General features: G+C 42.3%; 1 protein-coding gene across 6 annotated transcripts in view; it reads left to right on the forward strand.

Annotated features, from left to right (window-relative positions):
* TOM1L2 (target of myb1 like 2 membrane trafficking protein) overlaps positions 1 to 17546 on the forward strand; it is a 64672-nt gene that overhangs the window by 13108 nt on the left and 34018 nt on the right. For 5 of the 6 annotated variants that reach the window (XM_073361833.2, XM_073361828.2, XM_073361829.2 and 2 more), the window contains exons 2-4: positions 10337 to 10421; positions 11198 to 11276; positions 13408 to 13557. In XM_073361833.2, the coding sequence (XP_073217934.1) occupies positions 10337 to 10421; positions 11198 to 11276; positions 13408 to 13557 (314 nt within the window). Of the gene's footprint in view, positions 1 to 8271; positions 8405 to 10336; positions 10422 to 11197; positions 11277 to 13407; positions 13558 to 17546 lie in introns of all 6 variants that reach the window. The other variant, XM_073361831.2, reaches the window with a different exon arrangement.

The raw sequence follows: 17546 nt of genomic DNA on the forward strand, positions 1-17546 counted from the left end.
CAGTGGAAGTGTTGCTTAATAGATCACGGGGGTTTGCACGCTGTAATAATGTATCAAGACATGAAGTTGTCAAAGAACTTGATTTTTAGAGGAGGGCGTAACCTGTCATTTTAAGAGTACTCTAGTTTATTGCCCTCATACAGTGAACTGGACCAGCATTACTTTCTGTATGAAAGAACACAGTAAACACCTATATTCAAGTAAATCCATAGAAGGAGAACTGTGTGTGTATACATACATATACCCGCCCCTGTCCAGAATTCTGATGGAAGGGTTCATCTGCTCTGACTTCTGACATGAGCTGGAACTCACTAGCCAATCCCGAAGTGACAGACCCTGTTGGAAAAGTGCTCAACACTTGCAGGACTTCAGAGTCATGGTGAGGTAGGAATTTTGCAGAGGTCATCCCTGAAAGAGCTCATGTAGCAGATTAGTGCAATATAGGCTGCTTTTAAAGTTCCTAGTTCAGATAAATGCCTCTGGATTTTTGAAAGTGGCTTGATGTGGCAAGGAAACATTTTCACTTGACTTAGTTCTGAAGGACAGCTATTTAGGGTACTTGGGTCAGTGCCTTAGCTTTAATGTGGATACGGCACGGAGGCAAGGGAAGCTTTTTATTTTCTGAAATGAGTGAAAATCCACTAGATTTCAAATGTTAAAAAAAAAAAAAAGCTACGGCCTCCTGCTTGTCCCTAGCATGAACTACGGACAGGTGTCCATAGACACACTGCATCCCACCCTCAACGAAGCATGACCTCGCCAGCAGTAATTTCAAGCTGATGGGAAGCTGCAGTGAGAAGACTGAGTAAGGATGCTCTTCCTGGCCTGGAAGCGTATTGCTCTGCTTGGGGCACAGACTCCACTTTACCCCTTGGGGCAATGCATTTAAACCATCAAGCCACACCAGAAAAACTTGTTTTTAATTACCTGTTTGGTGTGCCTAGCCTCAAATTTCAACATTCCTTAAGAACATCAGCTTTAAGTTTATTCATAAAACTGGATTGTTGGTGGCTTGAGGTGTGTGTGGTATTAATCCTGGAACCCACATTTAAATCCAGGTTCTTCACTCTCCAAGCTCTCTGGTACCTATTTATAGGTACCTCTGTAGGAAGCTGTATGGCTCCCACCAATATCTCTCTTCCTTTGCCTGTTGGAGAGAGAGCTTAATTGATAGGGGTTTTGTTTGCCATGTGTGGAAAAGAGTTTTGCATTCACTGCTGAAAGGGGTGAGGACTCTGGTCATTCTTGTTTCATGTGACAGAGTTGCTGTGTCTACGTCCAGCTCCTGTGACAGTTCTGTCTCCCACGCTCATGAGCCCTATTTCTCAACACTTTTATTGTTCTAGTGGAAGATAGCTGTCATGGGAGGTCACGGTCATGAAGGAAGAGTAATGGTAGATAGTATTCAGAGCCCTCTGTGAAACTGGTCCGGAAACCTTAAACTGAGTTCTGCCTTGGTTGGGGAGACAGTGCAGAGCATGAAACAGCAGTTTCAAGTTTTGTACCAAATGAGCATTTCAGGGCATGATGTGAGTTCATTCTGAGATGAGTTTTGATCAAGACTAGCAGTCACAAATGCCTGGTTTGCTACCCCCCTCGTCTGTATCTTTCTCCCTGCTTTTTCTACCTTGATTCCCAGTAAGGGTGTGTTAATTGGCAGGGATGCCTACCTGCTCATCAGGTGCTGAGATCATTGACCCCTTTTGAAGGCAGCTGTTCACCTCTCCTATTCTGACTCTGTGTTGGTGAGAGGAGTCCATGTACACAGGCTGGATTTTACATAAAAGTGGCTTTCTTAAAATGCACATCTTTACAGTTTGAACGAGATCTGGCTGCCACTTTTCATCACAGTCCAAGATTGCCTTGTTGGAGCCCAGCCTATATGAGTTCATACTCCCAGGTTAGTCAGGGTTTTATACACCTGCAAACAAGCTGTGATCCTTATGGGATCTCATAAGCTAAGACATGTCAGAATAAGGTCTCTTTAATCAGCCTGACCTGGAAGTATGTCTATTTTATTCTTCCCCTTGTCTACTGAAATTGGGGTCCTAATATAGGCACAAGGCATTTTTAGTTCTATATAAATGTTAAGTTTAATTAAGTTAATTATGTAATTTAATTTGTATACTGATCCTCTTTGGCATGGATATGTAGGCTTTGCTTCTTGTCCTAACCGTCTGCTGTTAAACAAGTGCTGTGTTCTGCTCCAGAAGTGGCTGGATTTCAGTGGTAGTTAAACAGTACGCTTTATATACTGTACCTGTATCACAGGGATGTTGAAACAACTGTTCGTAAAGCATCTTGAGATCCTCTTAAGAGATGCAGTAGCAGAGCATTGTTTGTAGCAATGCACTGTTTGTTTGTAATCACAGTCTAGTGCCATATGGTGAGTAGTCTTCAAAAAGAGAATCAGACTGTTCATTGGTGAAATGACTGTTCCTAAATAATTTTAACATACTTCTTTCAAACTTGGCATGTGGGCTAAATATTGTTAAGTTTGAGTCTTGAGCACGTGCCCATTCTTTGGCTATTTTGGTGTTTAGTAAGTCTGTGGGTTCAGTACAAACTGATGATTATTAATTCAGAATGCATGGTGCCCTGGAGACAAGACAGTCGGCCTGCCCCAAATAGCTTTCAACCCAAGCGTAGCTAAAACATGACGTAGGGTGACAGTAGGCAGGCTGCAGCAGTCCAATCCAAATCATGTTTTTTGGGCTGATCCATTTTCTTTGGAGAGCCAAGCTCAGCAGTCTTAGAACAGGGAGAGCAGAGAGAGAACGAAGTAAGCAAGGTGGCAGAGTGGAAAATGTTGGCCTTTGTTTCGCAAAGAAACTGACCTCCTTTCTGAATGACTGACTTAGACACCCTCAGAATTGCTCTCTGACTGTGGAATGGTGGTTTGTAGTCAGTTTTAATAGCAGCACTTTGATCAGAAATTCACATCAGCTGCAGGGAGATCTAATAGTTTTGACTTTAAAAAATAATAAGCATGGAGGAGGTAAGATTGAAGATGCAATAGAACAATTTGTTTCTTAGCCCTGGCATCCTAGTTTCCCATCTAGGTGCTTTGAATAGGACCATGTCCTGAGCTCAAGGGGCATAAACTCAAATGTGCTGAGCCTCATGATGTCAAATCGTAGCACTGGAAGGGACCTTGAGAGGTTATCTAGTCCAGTCTTCTGCACTCAAGGCAGGACTAAGTATTATCTAGACCGTCTGTGACAGTGTTTGTCCAGCCTGCTCTTAAAGATCCCCAATGATGGAGGTTCCACGACCTCCCTAGGCAATTTATTCCAGTGCTTAACCACCCTGACAGGAAGTTTTTTCCTAATGTCCAACCTAAACTACCCTTGCTGCAATTAAGGCCATTGTTGCTTGTCCTATCCTCAGAGGTTAAGAAGAACATTTAAGAAGAACAAATCCTCTGATTCAGCAGTGTATCTCCACTTGTGGGGTAACTTGCGTAATTCTACACTCCGTTCAGAAGACTTGTAGTCCTTGAAAGATCTCTGTGTATGCTATAAAACCATCACAACTGGCCCCAACTTGACAGCCTTTGCTTATAAGAACTGAACTGAGTAGGGGTGTGACCAGTCAGGGTTAAGGTGAGTTAGGAGAAGGTATGAAGAGGAGCCTGCCAATATTATTGTAGCTAGTTTTAACCATGATGACTGCTGTAATGACAGGGAGTGAAAATCAAACTGCTCAAAAGTTTAATTTGCTAAAATCAGTCTTGGATCATTTCATTAAAGCACTGCTATATGTACGACCACTGTAGACTAGAGAGTTTTGAGACCTGCTACCTTGTGAACTACCAAGGGTAGAAATCAATGCTTTATACCATTTGAAAGCCAAAAGGGGGTAGGAAACTTGATTCACTGGGGACCTGGGCTTGATTTGAAATAAGAATTTCTTTGATTTTTCATTTCTGGAACAAGGTACACCTATATGCGTTTATCTTGTGTGCACCCAGGAGTTGCTCTTTGGAATAAACCTCTTGGCTCATTTTTTAGTTTGGGATGGTGAGATTATCCATGTACAAAGAAATCCATGGATTTTTCACACCAAGGGCTTATCCAGCTGTTGTCAGAACGTAGATCTGCATAGCAGAATGTTTAGTATTCAGACGGGAGACCACACCTACATAAACACCAGTGTCCCTTTCTCTTTTGTGTTAATTTGTAAACAAGGCAGGACTTAAATGTCCTTGAGCAATAACTTGCTACCTTTGCCCAACACTGGCATTTCCACTTGCGTCTTCCAAGTGTGTTATGCAGCACAATGACTCTTGATACTTGTAGACAGACTAACTGATTGAAGGAAAGGGTGCAGTGTTCAGAGAGCTCTATCCTAGCGATTGTCTTCACTGCCAATGAAGGTGTGTTCTTAACTGGGGTTGGCTAAGATGGGTGAAAATAGCAGTGAAGATATAAATCAGCTTTTAACTCGGGTTAGCAGCTCAAGTTAAAGCCTACAGGGGAACCTGGGTTTGGACTCTAGTGGCTAACTGAGTTAAAGGCCACATTGCTTCTGACCTTAAAGTATCTGAGTCTGAGTCTTCACTGCTATTTTAACCCACGATATGAGCACGCTTTTTTTTTTTCAGTGTAGACATAGCCCCACGTCAGCCTGTTGCCTCGTTTACTGCATGCTGTCACCATTCAGCTAGGGCAAGTTTCCGTAGTGCTTCCTAAGACCAGCACTTAATTCTCCAATCTAGAAACATGCATATGGTACATATATTAAATACAATTCCTATCTGAAACCAGTCTTCTCAGTTCAGATCTTGTTGAAAGTGTTCATCAAAAAACATACAGTGGCAGCTGGCATCATTATTAGCAGATGCAACAGAGAGGTCAGATTGAGTATGGAAATTGAACTACCCTCGTATTCATCAGTGGAGACCTCCCAAGTCAGGGTTAAGGTGCATTGTCAGGGCAGGGAGTGGGAAGCTTGCACTGCTGTTGCTTATGCTGTATCTGTCCTGTCTCCAGGGCTCTCCGGCCAGTACCTTTAATCTGCACTGAAATGTAGCTTTAAAACAAAAGTACTAAGGACCGAGTATGAGAGGATTGTGTAGTAGCTGACCGTTTGTGCACTCCATGTCAGCTTTCATTTGTTAGGATGCTACTGAGCAGAGCTTGAAATGAATGCTCCTCCTGAGGGCAAGCAGCTGTTGTGTCTTTGCATTTAATTAAAATAAAAGAGCACTTTCTACCTCTCCTACATAGCCTGTTCCTATGCAGTTTCTGGGCACTATTTCTTAAGAAGAAATAATCAATTGCACAAATACAAAAAGTGGGAAATGACTGTCTGGGAAAGAATACTGCAGAAAAGAACCAGGGAGTTATAGTGGGTCACAAACTAAATGAGTCAACAATGGAATACTGTTGTGCCCCCCCCCCCCCCCCCACGCGCGAAATGAACATCATTCTGGGATGTGTTAGCAGGAGTGTTGAAAGCAAGAGACAAGAAGTGATTCTTCCACTCTACTCAGCACTTAAAAGGCCTCAACTGGAGTATTGTGACCAGTTCTGGGCACCATACTTCAGGAAAGATGGGGATAAATTGGAGAAAGTGCAGAGGAGAGCAACAAAAATGATTAAAGGTCTAGAAAACATGACTTATGACTGAAGATTGAAAAATTTGGTTTTATTTAGTCTGGAAAAGAGAAGACTGGGGGGGGGGGGGACATAAGTCTTCAAGTACATAAATGGTTGTCATAAAGAGGAGGGTGATAAATTGTTCTCCTTTCCCATGAAGGATGGGACAAGAAGCAACCATTGCAGCAAGGGAGATTTAGGTTAGACCAGGAGTTCTCAAACTTCATTGCACTGCAACCCCCTTCCGACAACAAAAATTACTACTCATGACCTGGGGGGGAGGGGGAGATGGGGACCAAAGTGTGAGCTCGCCCAAGCCCTGCCATCCCAGGTGGGGGGGCTAAAGCCTGAGCCCCACCAACCCAGGTGGTGGGGCTCAGGCTTCAGCTTTAGCCCTGTGTCCCAGCCAGTCTAACTCCAGCTCTGGAGACCCCATTAAAACAGGGTCATGACCCACTTTGGGGTCACAGCCCACAGTTTGAGAACTGCTGGGTTAGACGTTAGGAAAAACTTCTAACTATCAGGGTAGTTAGGCACGGGAACAAATTACCTAGGGAGGCTGTGGAATCTGCATCATTGGAGGTTTAACAGGTTAGACAATCACCTGTCAGGGATGGTCTAGATAATAATCAGTCCTGCCTCAATACAGGGGACTGGAATGGATGACCTATGGAGGTCCCTTCCTTTCCTACATTTCATGATTCTATGTCTAGCTTCATTTCCTTATGGTGACCTCATCCTGGTCATACTTGAGACAGTGGGCATAGGCTTGCCTGGTAGATGATGTCCATGAAGATTGATGCACAGGAGGCATTCTTAGTTGAGCAGCACCTTGTCTGAGTGCTGTAAAATGGGCAGCACATAGGTGATAAATTTCTGTAAAAGTGCTAACAACCCACTGAGGTAGGATGGTATTAACTGTCATTTTACAGATGGGCAAACTGCTTAACCCCTTTGCCTCCATTTCCCCAAGATGTCAGTGGCAGACTGGAATTAGAACTCCAGAATTTCTGGCTATGTCCTGTGACTGGACTTCTCTGAGATTTAATGTTCAACAGCCCTGAGCACCTTAAATGAAAGGTGCTATAGAAGTGCAAAGTATTATTCTTTCCCATCCCTGGCCCTGGGAACTAGAGACTTAAGTTAGTACAAGGTTTTTTTTGTATGTTGCCCAATAAAAGTGTCCCAGAAATTATTCACTTTTCTTCTGCCTGCTTACTTTGTCTTGTCTAGGGTGGGTATCTGAATTAAGATGCCCTGCACTCTCCCAGAGTTGTGCTGACTGTGTCTCCAAGTCCTTGTGTAAACTAATGCTAATTGACATGTGCCTCGGACCTGTTGTGGGCAGTAGGGGAGTTGATGCTTTTCTAATGCATTAGGTGCTCCTACATAAGGGAAATGTGCCATTCTTCCAGGATTCTGGCACCTGCACTAGGTGTTGGAAACAGTTTGACCCTGTCAGTATTATCAGCTATCAGTTTCCTGTCCAGTTTGAGAGGGAGTCTCAGGGAGATTCATGGTTGGCACCTATCCGTTTTTCCAGCATTTAAAACCGTTTCTAGTGTTGCTGGTTCTGCCGTTTCCCAGGCACAGGATGGGGATTCTCTTACTCGGAGAAGCATGCTGCATGACCCCTCGTTTATACTAATAGCACTGTTCTGATGTGTTTCTTGGGGAGCTGGAATCTATCCTTGCATTGTTGGAGCTACTTGTGAACATGGCTGTTTGTTTCAAGTTTTGGTGTACACGCAGCGTTAACGTAATCAAGGGAAGTGCTTTCACAACCGTTAGGTCCTCTTGTCCATGAAACGTGTGCTGCTTTTGAAGTGATTTGTGTTTAAAATCAGAATCTCAACACTCACAGTCAGAAAGTCGCAGCCTCTTCTTTGTGCTCTGAGGGGAAGAATGATCACTGAAACAGCAGGAACATACTAGCACAGTGCCACCGGAGAGAATAGTATGCCTTACATATGGGGTGTTTCTAAGCATCGGCCCTTGACATTCTTTGTAAAGAAAATCCAAAAATGTGCAAAAGAAAATTTTGTTCCCCATAGCTCTTGCTCAGTCCCTGTCCTGATGTCCGCTTTCATACTATGTGACTCAGTCAAAGGCTTGACTTCTCTTCAGAAATCATCTGGGAAAATGCTAACCCTACACATGGCAATGCCAGCAGCCAGTTCATTCCTTGATCTTGTGATAAATATTTGGCCATGGTTTATTTTGGCAAAATCTCCATGTGACACGGCTCTGTGACCTGAGAATCGTGAAATCTTTTGAAACTCTTTCTCCATTTAGTGCAGCGCTGTCTCCACTTGTTGGGTGATGTTATTGGAGGTAGCAGAGGGGTTGGCCATTCAGTTAGGGCCACCAACAATTTGATTCATGTGTTGTTTTTGTTCTCTTGGTTTTTTTGTGGCCAAGCTGGAGAAAATGGATAATGTTGTGCCCCTTTAAATGTTTGGTTACTGACGCTGACTATACTTTTATTTTACAGTTTGGATATTTACTTGGCATAATATGTGGTTCAGGGCTTCTGGTCTGTCTGTCTCTTTTTCTCTCACACACACACACACTGACACAGAGTTGTAATTATTTAAAAAAAACCTTCCTGAGGGATACTGATTCCAGAAACAATTAGAAGCTAATTTGTTTGTTCATCTTTCCTTAGAGAAAAACAGAATACAAGTTATTTTTGTCGTCCCTAATCCTTTGTCTGTTTCGGTGGTGGGACCCAGATTTGCTGCTGTGATGCTTTGTGAAGTGCAGCAAAGGGGTTAAGCTGCTGGAAAGAAGTCTCACAAGTATGCATCTGGTTTGTTTGAAGAACAGTATTAAACTTCAGTGAATAGAAAGCACCTTGAAATCTTAAAGAATGCTACTATTGGTCAAAACACAGTAGGTCGTAGTCTCTGAATTCCCTCGTTGAATTGCTGGGGAATGGGAGTACTTCGTATGTGAATAGATTTTTTGCTACTTTGAACTGTACCATGAGATAAGGTTGACTGACTTTTCCGAATCTGTGTCCCATACAAAGATGGGGCTATGGCTGTTTTGTTTTTTTCTATTCCTCCTTGGACCTGTGGGACCCGCACAGAGATCCTTTGAGTGCCTTTCAACACTCCTTATGAGGCTGAAAGTGTCACTGTTGAGAAATGGAATGATCTCACTTTCCCTATGTTCCTCCCACTCTGGGATTGAACGAACCTCTCTTCAGCGCTTCTAACTTTGGCCACAGAATCATAGAATATCAGGGTTGGAAGGGACCTCAGGAGGTCATCTAGTTGAACCCCCTGCTCAAAGCAAGACCAATCCCCAGTTTTTGCCCCAGATCCCTAAATGGCTCCTTCAAGGATTGAACTCACAACCCTGGGTTTAGCAGGCCAATGCTCAAACCACTGAGCTATCCCTCTCCCTATGTCATGCCAGTCTATGTCATTCTTTTTTTTCAAGTTGCTACCATTGGTGGAACTGCAGTGGTGGGAATACTGGTTGCTGGCATTTTCAGCACAGTGTTATGTGGCCCTTGCTCTGAGCTGGCACTTGGTCTGTGCTAACATTGCCACGGTTACTGCTGCCAGGGGAGCTGTATCCTTGTCTCAATGGTAGGAATTTTTTGGGGAACAATGTTACCACAGATGTAGCTTTCTGGTCCAGGAAGCATAAGGCAGAATTATAGAACTGGTTCAGTCTTCTAAAAGTGAATCTACCCTGTTCAGGCAATTTTTTCCTTTGAGACAAATGGGTTTGATTTGGGGAATTTGATATAAATAATTCAAGGTGACTACAAAGGGAACAAAGGAAACTGCACTTCTGCTGTTCTTGCTGCTTTATAATGTATAAACTATGTCTGAAAGATTTATTTAGGAAAGTTTTGTTTGTGTGTTGTACTTTTTGTTGATCGGTTGGGTTTTTTGTTTTGGCCTGTTTTTTTTTTTTTTGGTCAAAAATTCAGGTCTTGTTTACCCTGTTTTCCTGGAAGAATAGGAAGCTAGTAGTAGGTCTGTAATTTCAGATGAGAAGGGATCTGAAGTAAAACCTGATTAATTGAAGAGGGAAAGTGATGTTTATCCAGACAGCTGAGATCGCTGTCTGTTTGTAAGCATATTTAACTCAAACATCTAACAAACAGATGGAAGAAAACTCCTCTTGTTAAAGATTCAACACTACCACCCCTTCCGTTAAGGTCTGCGTGCACTCCCAAACTACATCTCTGGGTCCTTCAAGAGACACTTTCCGCAAAATAGGGAAGGCAGGAATTTTGCATTTGACACTTCTAAGGTAAAAAAACAAGCAAGGGAAAACCCTTAGTGTACAAAAAGGAGCCAGGTCTTCCCCATGAAAAGAGAAGTATGAATTCTGACTCCACAAAAATAGGGAGGGTTGACAGAGGTGTTCAAATATAGTAAATTAGAACTTTGAATGATTAACCCCTTCTCCCATCAAAATATCACAGCTAAAGTAGGGAGTTAGCTAAGAAGATAGAGCGGGAATTAACTGACAGCCCGTCTGTGGATATTGAGTAATCGAGCCCACAGGATTAATTTTTATTCCGGAAGCTTTTAGATTGGTCTCTAAATTAGGAAAAACGGTATGATATAGTCCAGAGTCAACAGGAAAATTTGTCCCTTCCTGATTTGGGGAGTGCTTAAACTTGTGTACAAAATTGAAGATAAGATGGACTATAGTAACTTAATCATGGAGAGGTGACAGAGATTTTTGTGTTGGCTTCACAGAAAAGGCGACTGATGGCTCCTTGCAGAGTGAGGATTGGACACTTAACATGGAGATCTGCGACATTATCAACGAGACAGAAGAAGGGTATGTGCATTATAGATAACTTGGGTGTTTCACACGTTTTGCTGATACTGATCTTTGTTCTTCAGCATGCTAGGTGGTGCAGTGGGCTAATAATGCACAGGTGTCCTCAGATTAAATCCCATTTTTAGGTAGCAAATGAGTTGTTCGGTCTCCTCATCCCAAACTGACACTGATCCACTTCAGCCAACCAGCACATCTCGTGGCACTTGCTAGTGTAAGACCTCTGCTCAGGAGAGTTGGAAGGTTAGAATAACATGGGATGTGGCATGTCAGGATTGAGATTCATTAGCAGAGCTCTATGTTGGCCCAGCACCAAAATGACAGCACTAGATTTTCATGGTGCAATATCTAATTCCTGGGTGTATCCAAAAAGCACATACTAAATGTGCTACAATAGGGATTATTGAGCCTGTATTTTTAGGAGACATGCTTGTAACTTCCAAGCCTCCAAATGCTGCATTGCTACCAGATCCTAACATTTGAAGAGAGGGACCTCTCTGGTATCCTCTGCCACTTCAGCACTCAGGCTGCGTTGCTTGCGCTACACAGCAGGCCTGTTCTCAATGGTATTACGCCTTTGGCCTCTTTCTGAGTGTCTGTCTGCTGTCTCGTTCATACATCGCCCTTGTATATGCATTCTCATGCTGAGCTTTCAGTGATCATAGCTGGGTTATCTAAAGTGAACGCAAGTGCTCCTGCCCTGTCAGAAAGGGTTAGGGAACACCGATGTTCCCACCTTATGAGGCGTGAAAATGATATGTTTGTTTCTCCTTCAGTCCAAAGGATGCTATCCGAGCACTGAAGAAGAGGCTGAATGGAAACAAAAATTACAGAGAGGTGATGCTGGCTCTAACGGTGAGTGGGATGAGCTGGGAAAGTGCCAAAGAAAGCTACCATAGTATCGTTTACCTTCAGAAAGGGGAACTACACAAAAATGAGGATGCTAGTTAAATGGCAATTAAAAGGAACAGTCACAAGGGTGAAATGCCTGAAAATTGCATGGAGACTATTTAAAAACACCATAATAGAGGCTCAAATTAAATGTATTCCCCAAATGAAAAAAAAAAGCAGTAAGAAGACACTCCCTTCCCCCCCAAAAAGCCACTGTCACTAAATAGCGGAGCAAAAGAGACAGAGGCAAAAAGGTGTCCTTTAAAAATTGGAAGTCCAATCCCAGTGAGGGAAAATAGAAAGCAGCATAAACTCTGGCAAGGCAAGTATAAAAGTATAAGGCAGGCCAAGAAAGAATTTGGAGAGCAACTAGCCAAGGGCACACACAAAATTTTTACTGTTAGTTTTTAAGTACATCAGAAACAGGAAGCCTAAACTAGATCAGCATAAATTACTACATTGTGCATTTGCACAGCCCCACTAGAGCGTGAGGTAATTTGGCAGTGACCTTTCCTGCTGATCATGTCAGCAAGGCTATTGGTTGAAAAGGGCCTACTGGGTGACATGGCAGATCAGAATGTGTTTTGGTGGGTGAAACTTGCACTTCCTGAATGTAAGGGACAAATACTATTGACTAGATCAAGGCATAACGTTGTAGGTAGGTGATCTGCATGTTTCCCCTGCACCCTGCCAGCATGGTTTAGTCCTCCCTTGCTATATCCCATGCTGCTCCCTCCTTAGGATACATGGTTGCCAGTTGTACTGACCTGTGAGGTGGTTGTCACTTGTATGAAGATGACCGTTCTAAATTCTTTTTCATTCTTTACCTATCTGGCTTTGACTCAAAGTCCTAGGTTGTCATTCAGATAGCTGCCAGTTAAGGGGTTTGTTGGAGAGAATTAAAATAAGGTGCTGGTGTCCCATGGAGTAAAATGAGACTGCTGTGTCCATCTTAATGTGGATATGGAATTATACATTGTCTTGAAAAGAGGCTGAAACCTGGACTTGCAGGCTTCAATGCCCATGGTGTCAGGTGTGAGGACATCACTAGGAGCAGAAGCTCCTTGGCTGTGAGGTCATGGCCGTTATTAGCCATGGTTATATGTAAAAGCTGTGTGTTGTATTTCTCTCCATGTACATCATGTTCTTCACAGAAAACAGTCAATAGCTGCTGTTCCGTGGTAATCGAATGTCTAAGTGAGAATGACTCCAGCTAAGTTATGGGGGAAATGTGGATATAGCCTGTCAAAGAATTCAAAAGCAGAGTGTTTTGAAGGATTTAACATAATTTGGCATAATACCCATGTAAAACTCTGTAACATGGATTGTAAATTGGGGTGTCCTGGTTCAGTCACATTTCAGGAGCGTGGAAAATGGGTGTCTCTAAACCTGACCCTGTGACAGGATATCCATTTGACATGTTCTTGTTGTAACAACCTATGTGCTGAAATTTGGTGTACAAACAGCATAAGTGAGCAAACTTCAGTGAAAGTGGCAGAAACTTTATTTCTTCACCTTGACAATAACAAAAGTTGGATCACAAAAGACTCTGGGGTGTTAATAATAGAGATTTATTTTATCACAAGACAAAAGGTATCCAGAAAGGAGAAGACTTTAATATGAATCACATTTTGTCAGCATCTTTTGGTGCCCAAGGCATTATTTCTAGTGATATTGTCTCATCAGCTGGATTACCCCCTCACTGACTAATGTCCAAAAGCAAAGGTCCAAAATTACCAGTGAAAATTAAAATGAGAAAGGGCTACATGTTTGATCCAATTAAACGTCAGGGTACATCTAAAGGAAAATTGCTACACTTTGGCTATTAACCAGTTGACTGGTTTGCATGGTTCCTGGTAAAGGTAACTGAACATATAAATGAATTCCTAGGGTTGTATGTAGAGGAGGAAGCTCTGTAGGTATACTGGGAATGGTGTGCAGGGGAAAGAAGCAAGAATAGGGTACTAAGCCTCCTCTTCCCCTCTCCTTCCCCCCTCTTCCCCCCAATGCTGACACTTTGTACCAGGAGGATTCTTCCTGTTGTGAACGTGATCAAGCTTTGTTCCATCAGAAGTTCTTTGTGTTTCTTGTGTAGGTATTGGAGACCTGCGTGAAAAACTGTGGTCATCGCTTCCATGTCCTAGTGGCAAACCGAGACTTCATAGATGGTGTTCTGGTGAAAATCATCTCACCCAAGAACAATCCTCCCACCATTGTACAGGATAAAGTACTAGCCCTGATTCAGGTATGCAAGTCAGCTCTTCAATTCTGTATGCTATCTCTGAGATAGGGGCTGTCTCTCTGAGCACTGTATAGTGCTGAGCATGGTGTTAGTGTTAAATGTATAATGTCAAACCCACAATGAAATTGGAGACACTAATATATGAAGTTTAGGGGCAGAACTTACCTAGGGAAAAAATGCCTTCTCAATTCTGAATACACAGGATTCTTTAAAGTCATCACTCTGGTAATGAGTGGTTTTTTTTAAAGGCAGCACATCTACTGGTTAGACGGGCGACCTAGAAGTTGATGACCTACATTCTGTTACCAACCCTAATTGACTCACTGTATGAGGTTAGATAAGTTGTTTTAGCAGCACATTCTGCTCTCAGTAAAATAAATGGGAAAACTCCTGTTGATTATTTTTTTAAATAGTGCAAGATCAATCTCTTAATCTCTCTCTGCTCCATTTCCCTGTCTGAAAATGGGACTACTTTTCCACCTTTAATAAGCCCTTTGTCCTTCTATAAGTAACATTCATCAAAAGATCTCATTTCCTCTGCTTGCTCTGCAGCAGCAGTTTACTCTCATACCATTTCCTGAACTGTCAGCTCCTTGCCCAAAGTGGTAAAGGTCAGAAGTGCACATCTGCGACTTACTTGTATGCTGCACAAAAGGGTAAACAAAGCCATGCTAATTTCATGTCCCATTAGAATTGCATGAAGAAACATTGGTGCTGGAGGAAACCTGACAGTCATAGGAAGCTTAATTTGCAAGCTTCTACTAGGCTATTGCAAACACCAGACAGTTAAAAACTCTCTATATTAAAAACGATATAAAGGTTCTGAGTTGGTTCTTGGTGGGAATAGGTTTACAGGCACATAATGCAGTTTTCAAAACATATTTTTAATTTGAGCAGGGAAATGGTCTACTGAATTTCCAGTTGTTTCTTGGGCACACCAGGTGGTACGTATTTAAAGCATATACAGGAACATAAATGAAGCCACTAACACTTACTAAATAAGATATATTTTTTTAAAACAGGAAATAAACTGGGTGGAAGACTTAGGAGTGGACTGCGTAGGAGCTTCAGGAGCCCCTTCGCCCTCCCTTCCAACCCACTGCTTCTTCCATAAATAATGCAACTTTAATAGAACTGTTTAAAAGAGACTCCTCTTAGTCCAAGTGAACCTTCAGACGTCCCCTCCCTTCGGTGGGAAAGCCGATGGGTGAGATCACAGTACAATAATCTGTATTATGTGCTATTAATAGAAACGTCTTAACACCAAAGTGTGTTTATTTCCTTACTAAGGCTTCTACAGTGGTTTTTTAGGATGCTGGCTAACTTGATGCCCAGATCCACGTCGTTTCCACCCATTAATAGAACAAGAGTGGAACAGTGGTTGCAACATTACCGTGAAGCCAGAGTCATTACTCTGTATAGTTACATATATTTATATCTGACTAGATCTAGTGCGGTGGGGTTAAAAGCCTTCATTGGTTTCGAATCCAAAATGCCTTTTGGCATAAACAGAATGGAAATTGTGAAGAGTTGCCTGCGGTTGGCTCCTCTCACAATGTCTTTGTTTTGTCAGAGGTGGTGAGTGACTTTGTTTTCTAGATTGTCTGATAATTCAGAGAAAGGGACTACAGAAGTACTTCTCCGCTCCCTGATGGGGGCACACAAACATGGAATATCCTGCATCTCATCCAGCTTTCCTCAGCTTTAAGACTCTGCTCTTCTTGTTCTGTGATCCAAGGGGTTGCTGTCTCTTCCCAGCTCCACTCTATTATAGCGTTTTAATGGCCCACACTTCCCCTCTTCTGTAGACTTATGATTTAATAATAGGGAATTTTAATGCCTATACAAGTGAGGACTAACAGCATAAGATAGAAGTATGGGAATGTTCTGTGCAAACATCTCTTGAAGCAACCCTCGCTGTTATACTCCGGTGTCTTTCCTGAGTGTGGATTGCTGCGGGATGGTGGCTTTGTGTCTCCATCTTAAAACTAGTTAGGTAGTTTGTGCCCCCTGCTGCTGTTAGGAAGCTGTTCCAGAGCCTCCCTCCTCTGATGGTTGGAAACCTTCTTCTAATTTCTAGCCTAACTTTATTCATGGCCAGGTTTATTTGTTCTTGTGCCAGCATTGTTCTTTAGCTTAAATAGCTCTTCTCCCTCCCTGGTGTTTACTCCCTGATGTATTTGTCAGCCTCATTTTGCAAGGCTAAACAAGCCAAGCTGTTTTAGTCTCCACTAATAAAATTGGCTTTCTGTTCCCCCTAATCATCCTCCCAGCCCCTCTCTGAAGATGTTACAGTTTGAATCCATTTTTCTTGAACGTGTGTGACCAGAACTGTACACAATATTCCAGATGAGTTCTTCTCAGTGCTTTCTACAGTGTCATTAATAGTACAACCAGTATTACATTAACTATCCCTGTCAGTGCTGGAAATAGAGCATCCAGGTGAGCTAGGTGCTACAGTAATACAAATAATGTTGTACTGACTAAGTTGACCATAACAAGAAGGTCATGTAGTATGGCCTCTTTCGTCAACCAACAGATTTCACAACTTTTTTAATTTGTTCATATAGTGTCAATTACAACTGTATTTTGGAAATGCTTTTATAGAATATGGCTCTCGCCTGGATCAGGTGCTCACAAGTTCAAATCTAGCAGGGTTAGGGCCTGCACTATGCCACGCTGCAACTTTTGGAAATAGGAGTTCAGTGGTTCAGCTATTTGGATGTGGGGTGAACCGAAGTTCCTTCTGCCCAGCCGTGGCACTGTCCAGGTGAAAGCTGGACCCCGCAAAAAAAAAAAAAAAAAAAAATCAAATCAAAAGGCAAGATTTAAAGACTGGAGATGATTCAATGGGGAGGGAGATCCACACAGCCAGAACAGCACAAATGAGTGTGTCTCCTTTCTGTAGAGGTGGAGAGTTTCAGAGGAGAGGCCAGATTAGCAGGTAGAAGAGTAGGCCAGTGAAGCATGGGTGCAATTGTTTCTCCTCCTGGGGAACCAAACCATAGTAACAGCTCTGTACAGCAATGCGGTGCCCCTGGGGTGGTACTCAGAGCGTGAGTCATTCTGTGCAGTGGCTAAACAGAGCTCACCTGGGACCACTTCAGTTTCACTCTATTAATAGAAAGGCAGAGTGGAAAGTGCTATTCGATAGAAATGGGTTTAAACTGCTGCTCATGTAAATTACAAACATCAGGACAGTACAAGATTAGTTACTTCTGCAACAAGGATGCTTCTGTTGTAATTAAGGAAGCTTCTTTGAAACTGACCTTTCAAACCTGAATGGCTCTTCTCAGTTGGAGATAGTTTCTCCTGCTGAAATGGGATTGATGGAACTCCTATTGCTTCTGAACAATCAGTGCAATTAATTTACTGTAACAGTACTGGGAAGCAGAACTGTTAGCCCCCAAGAAATGATGGATTCTTCCCGAGGTATATAGGGTACTAAATACAATTTCCTAGAAATGAGCAGAGTAAGAGTGTAAGTAAAATACTTAATCTTATTTTTAATCTGTTTTATCCTTGATTGAAATGATGGCTGAAAACTTTTTTTGGGTGAAAATAGTCAAAGTATTTTTTTCAGAATATGATTACATGGTGAGCGTTCGTGGAGAACTTATTCCAATCTTACCAACATTTCTTTGAATAGCTCTCTAATTTAACAGTAATACTTTACCTTCCATGTGACTTCTTTCACGTGAAAAGCCAAGTGGACCAAACTTTTAATGAAAGTATGGTCTTTTGGAATATGACCTAAGAGATCTTTGTGTGCACTTACATTTTCCTTTGCCTTTATTGTGAAACATCTTTTATTACATTTCTTAGGAATTTTACTTAAATTGCTTCTGTCTCAAAGCCTATTGCAGGGCTAGAATTAAGTATGAGGGCAGATATCAACGTACCACCAAATATAACTAAATGAGTGAATTACCCACTTCTGCCTATGTAATTGTTATGTGGGACTACTATACACTGTGAATCCCCATTTATTT

This window comes from Lepidochelys kempii, chromosome 10 (assembly GCF_965140285.1).
Source record: "Lepidochelys kempii isolate rLepKem1 chromosome 10, rLepKem1.hap1, whole genome shotgun sequence".
Classification (NCBI taxonomy): Eukaryota; Metazoa; Chordata; order Testudines; family Cheloniidae; genus Lepidochelys; species Lepidochelys kempii.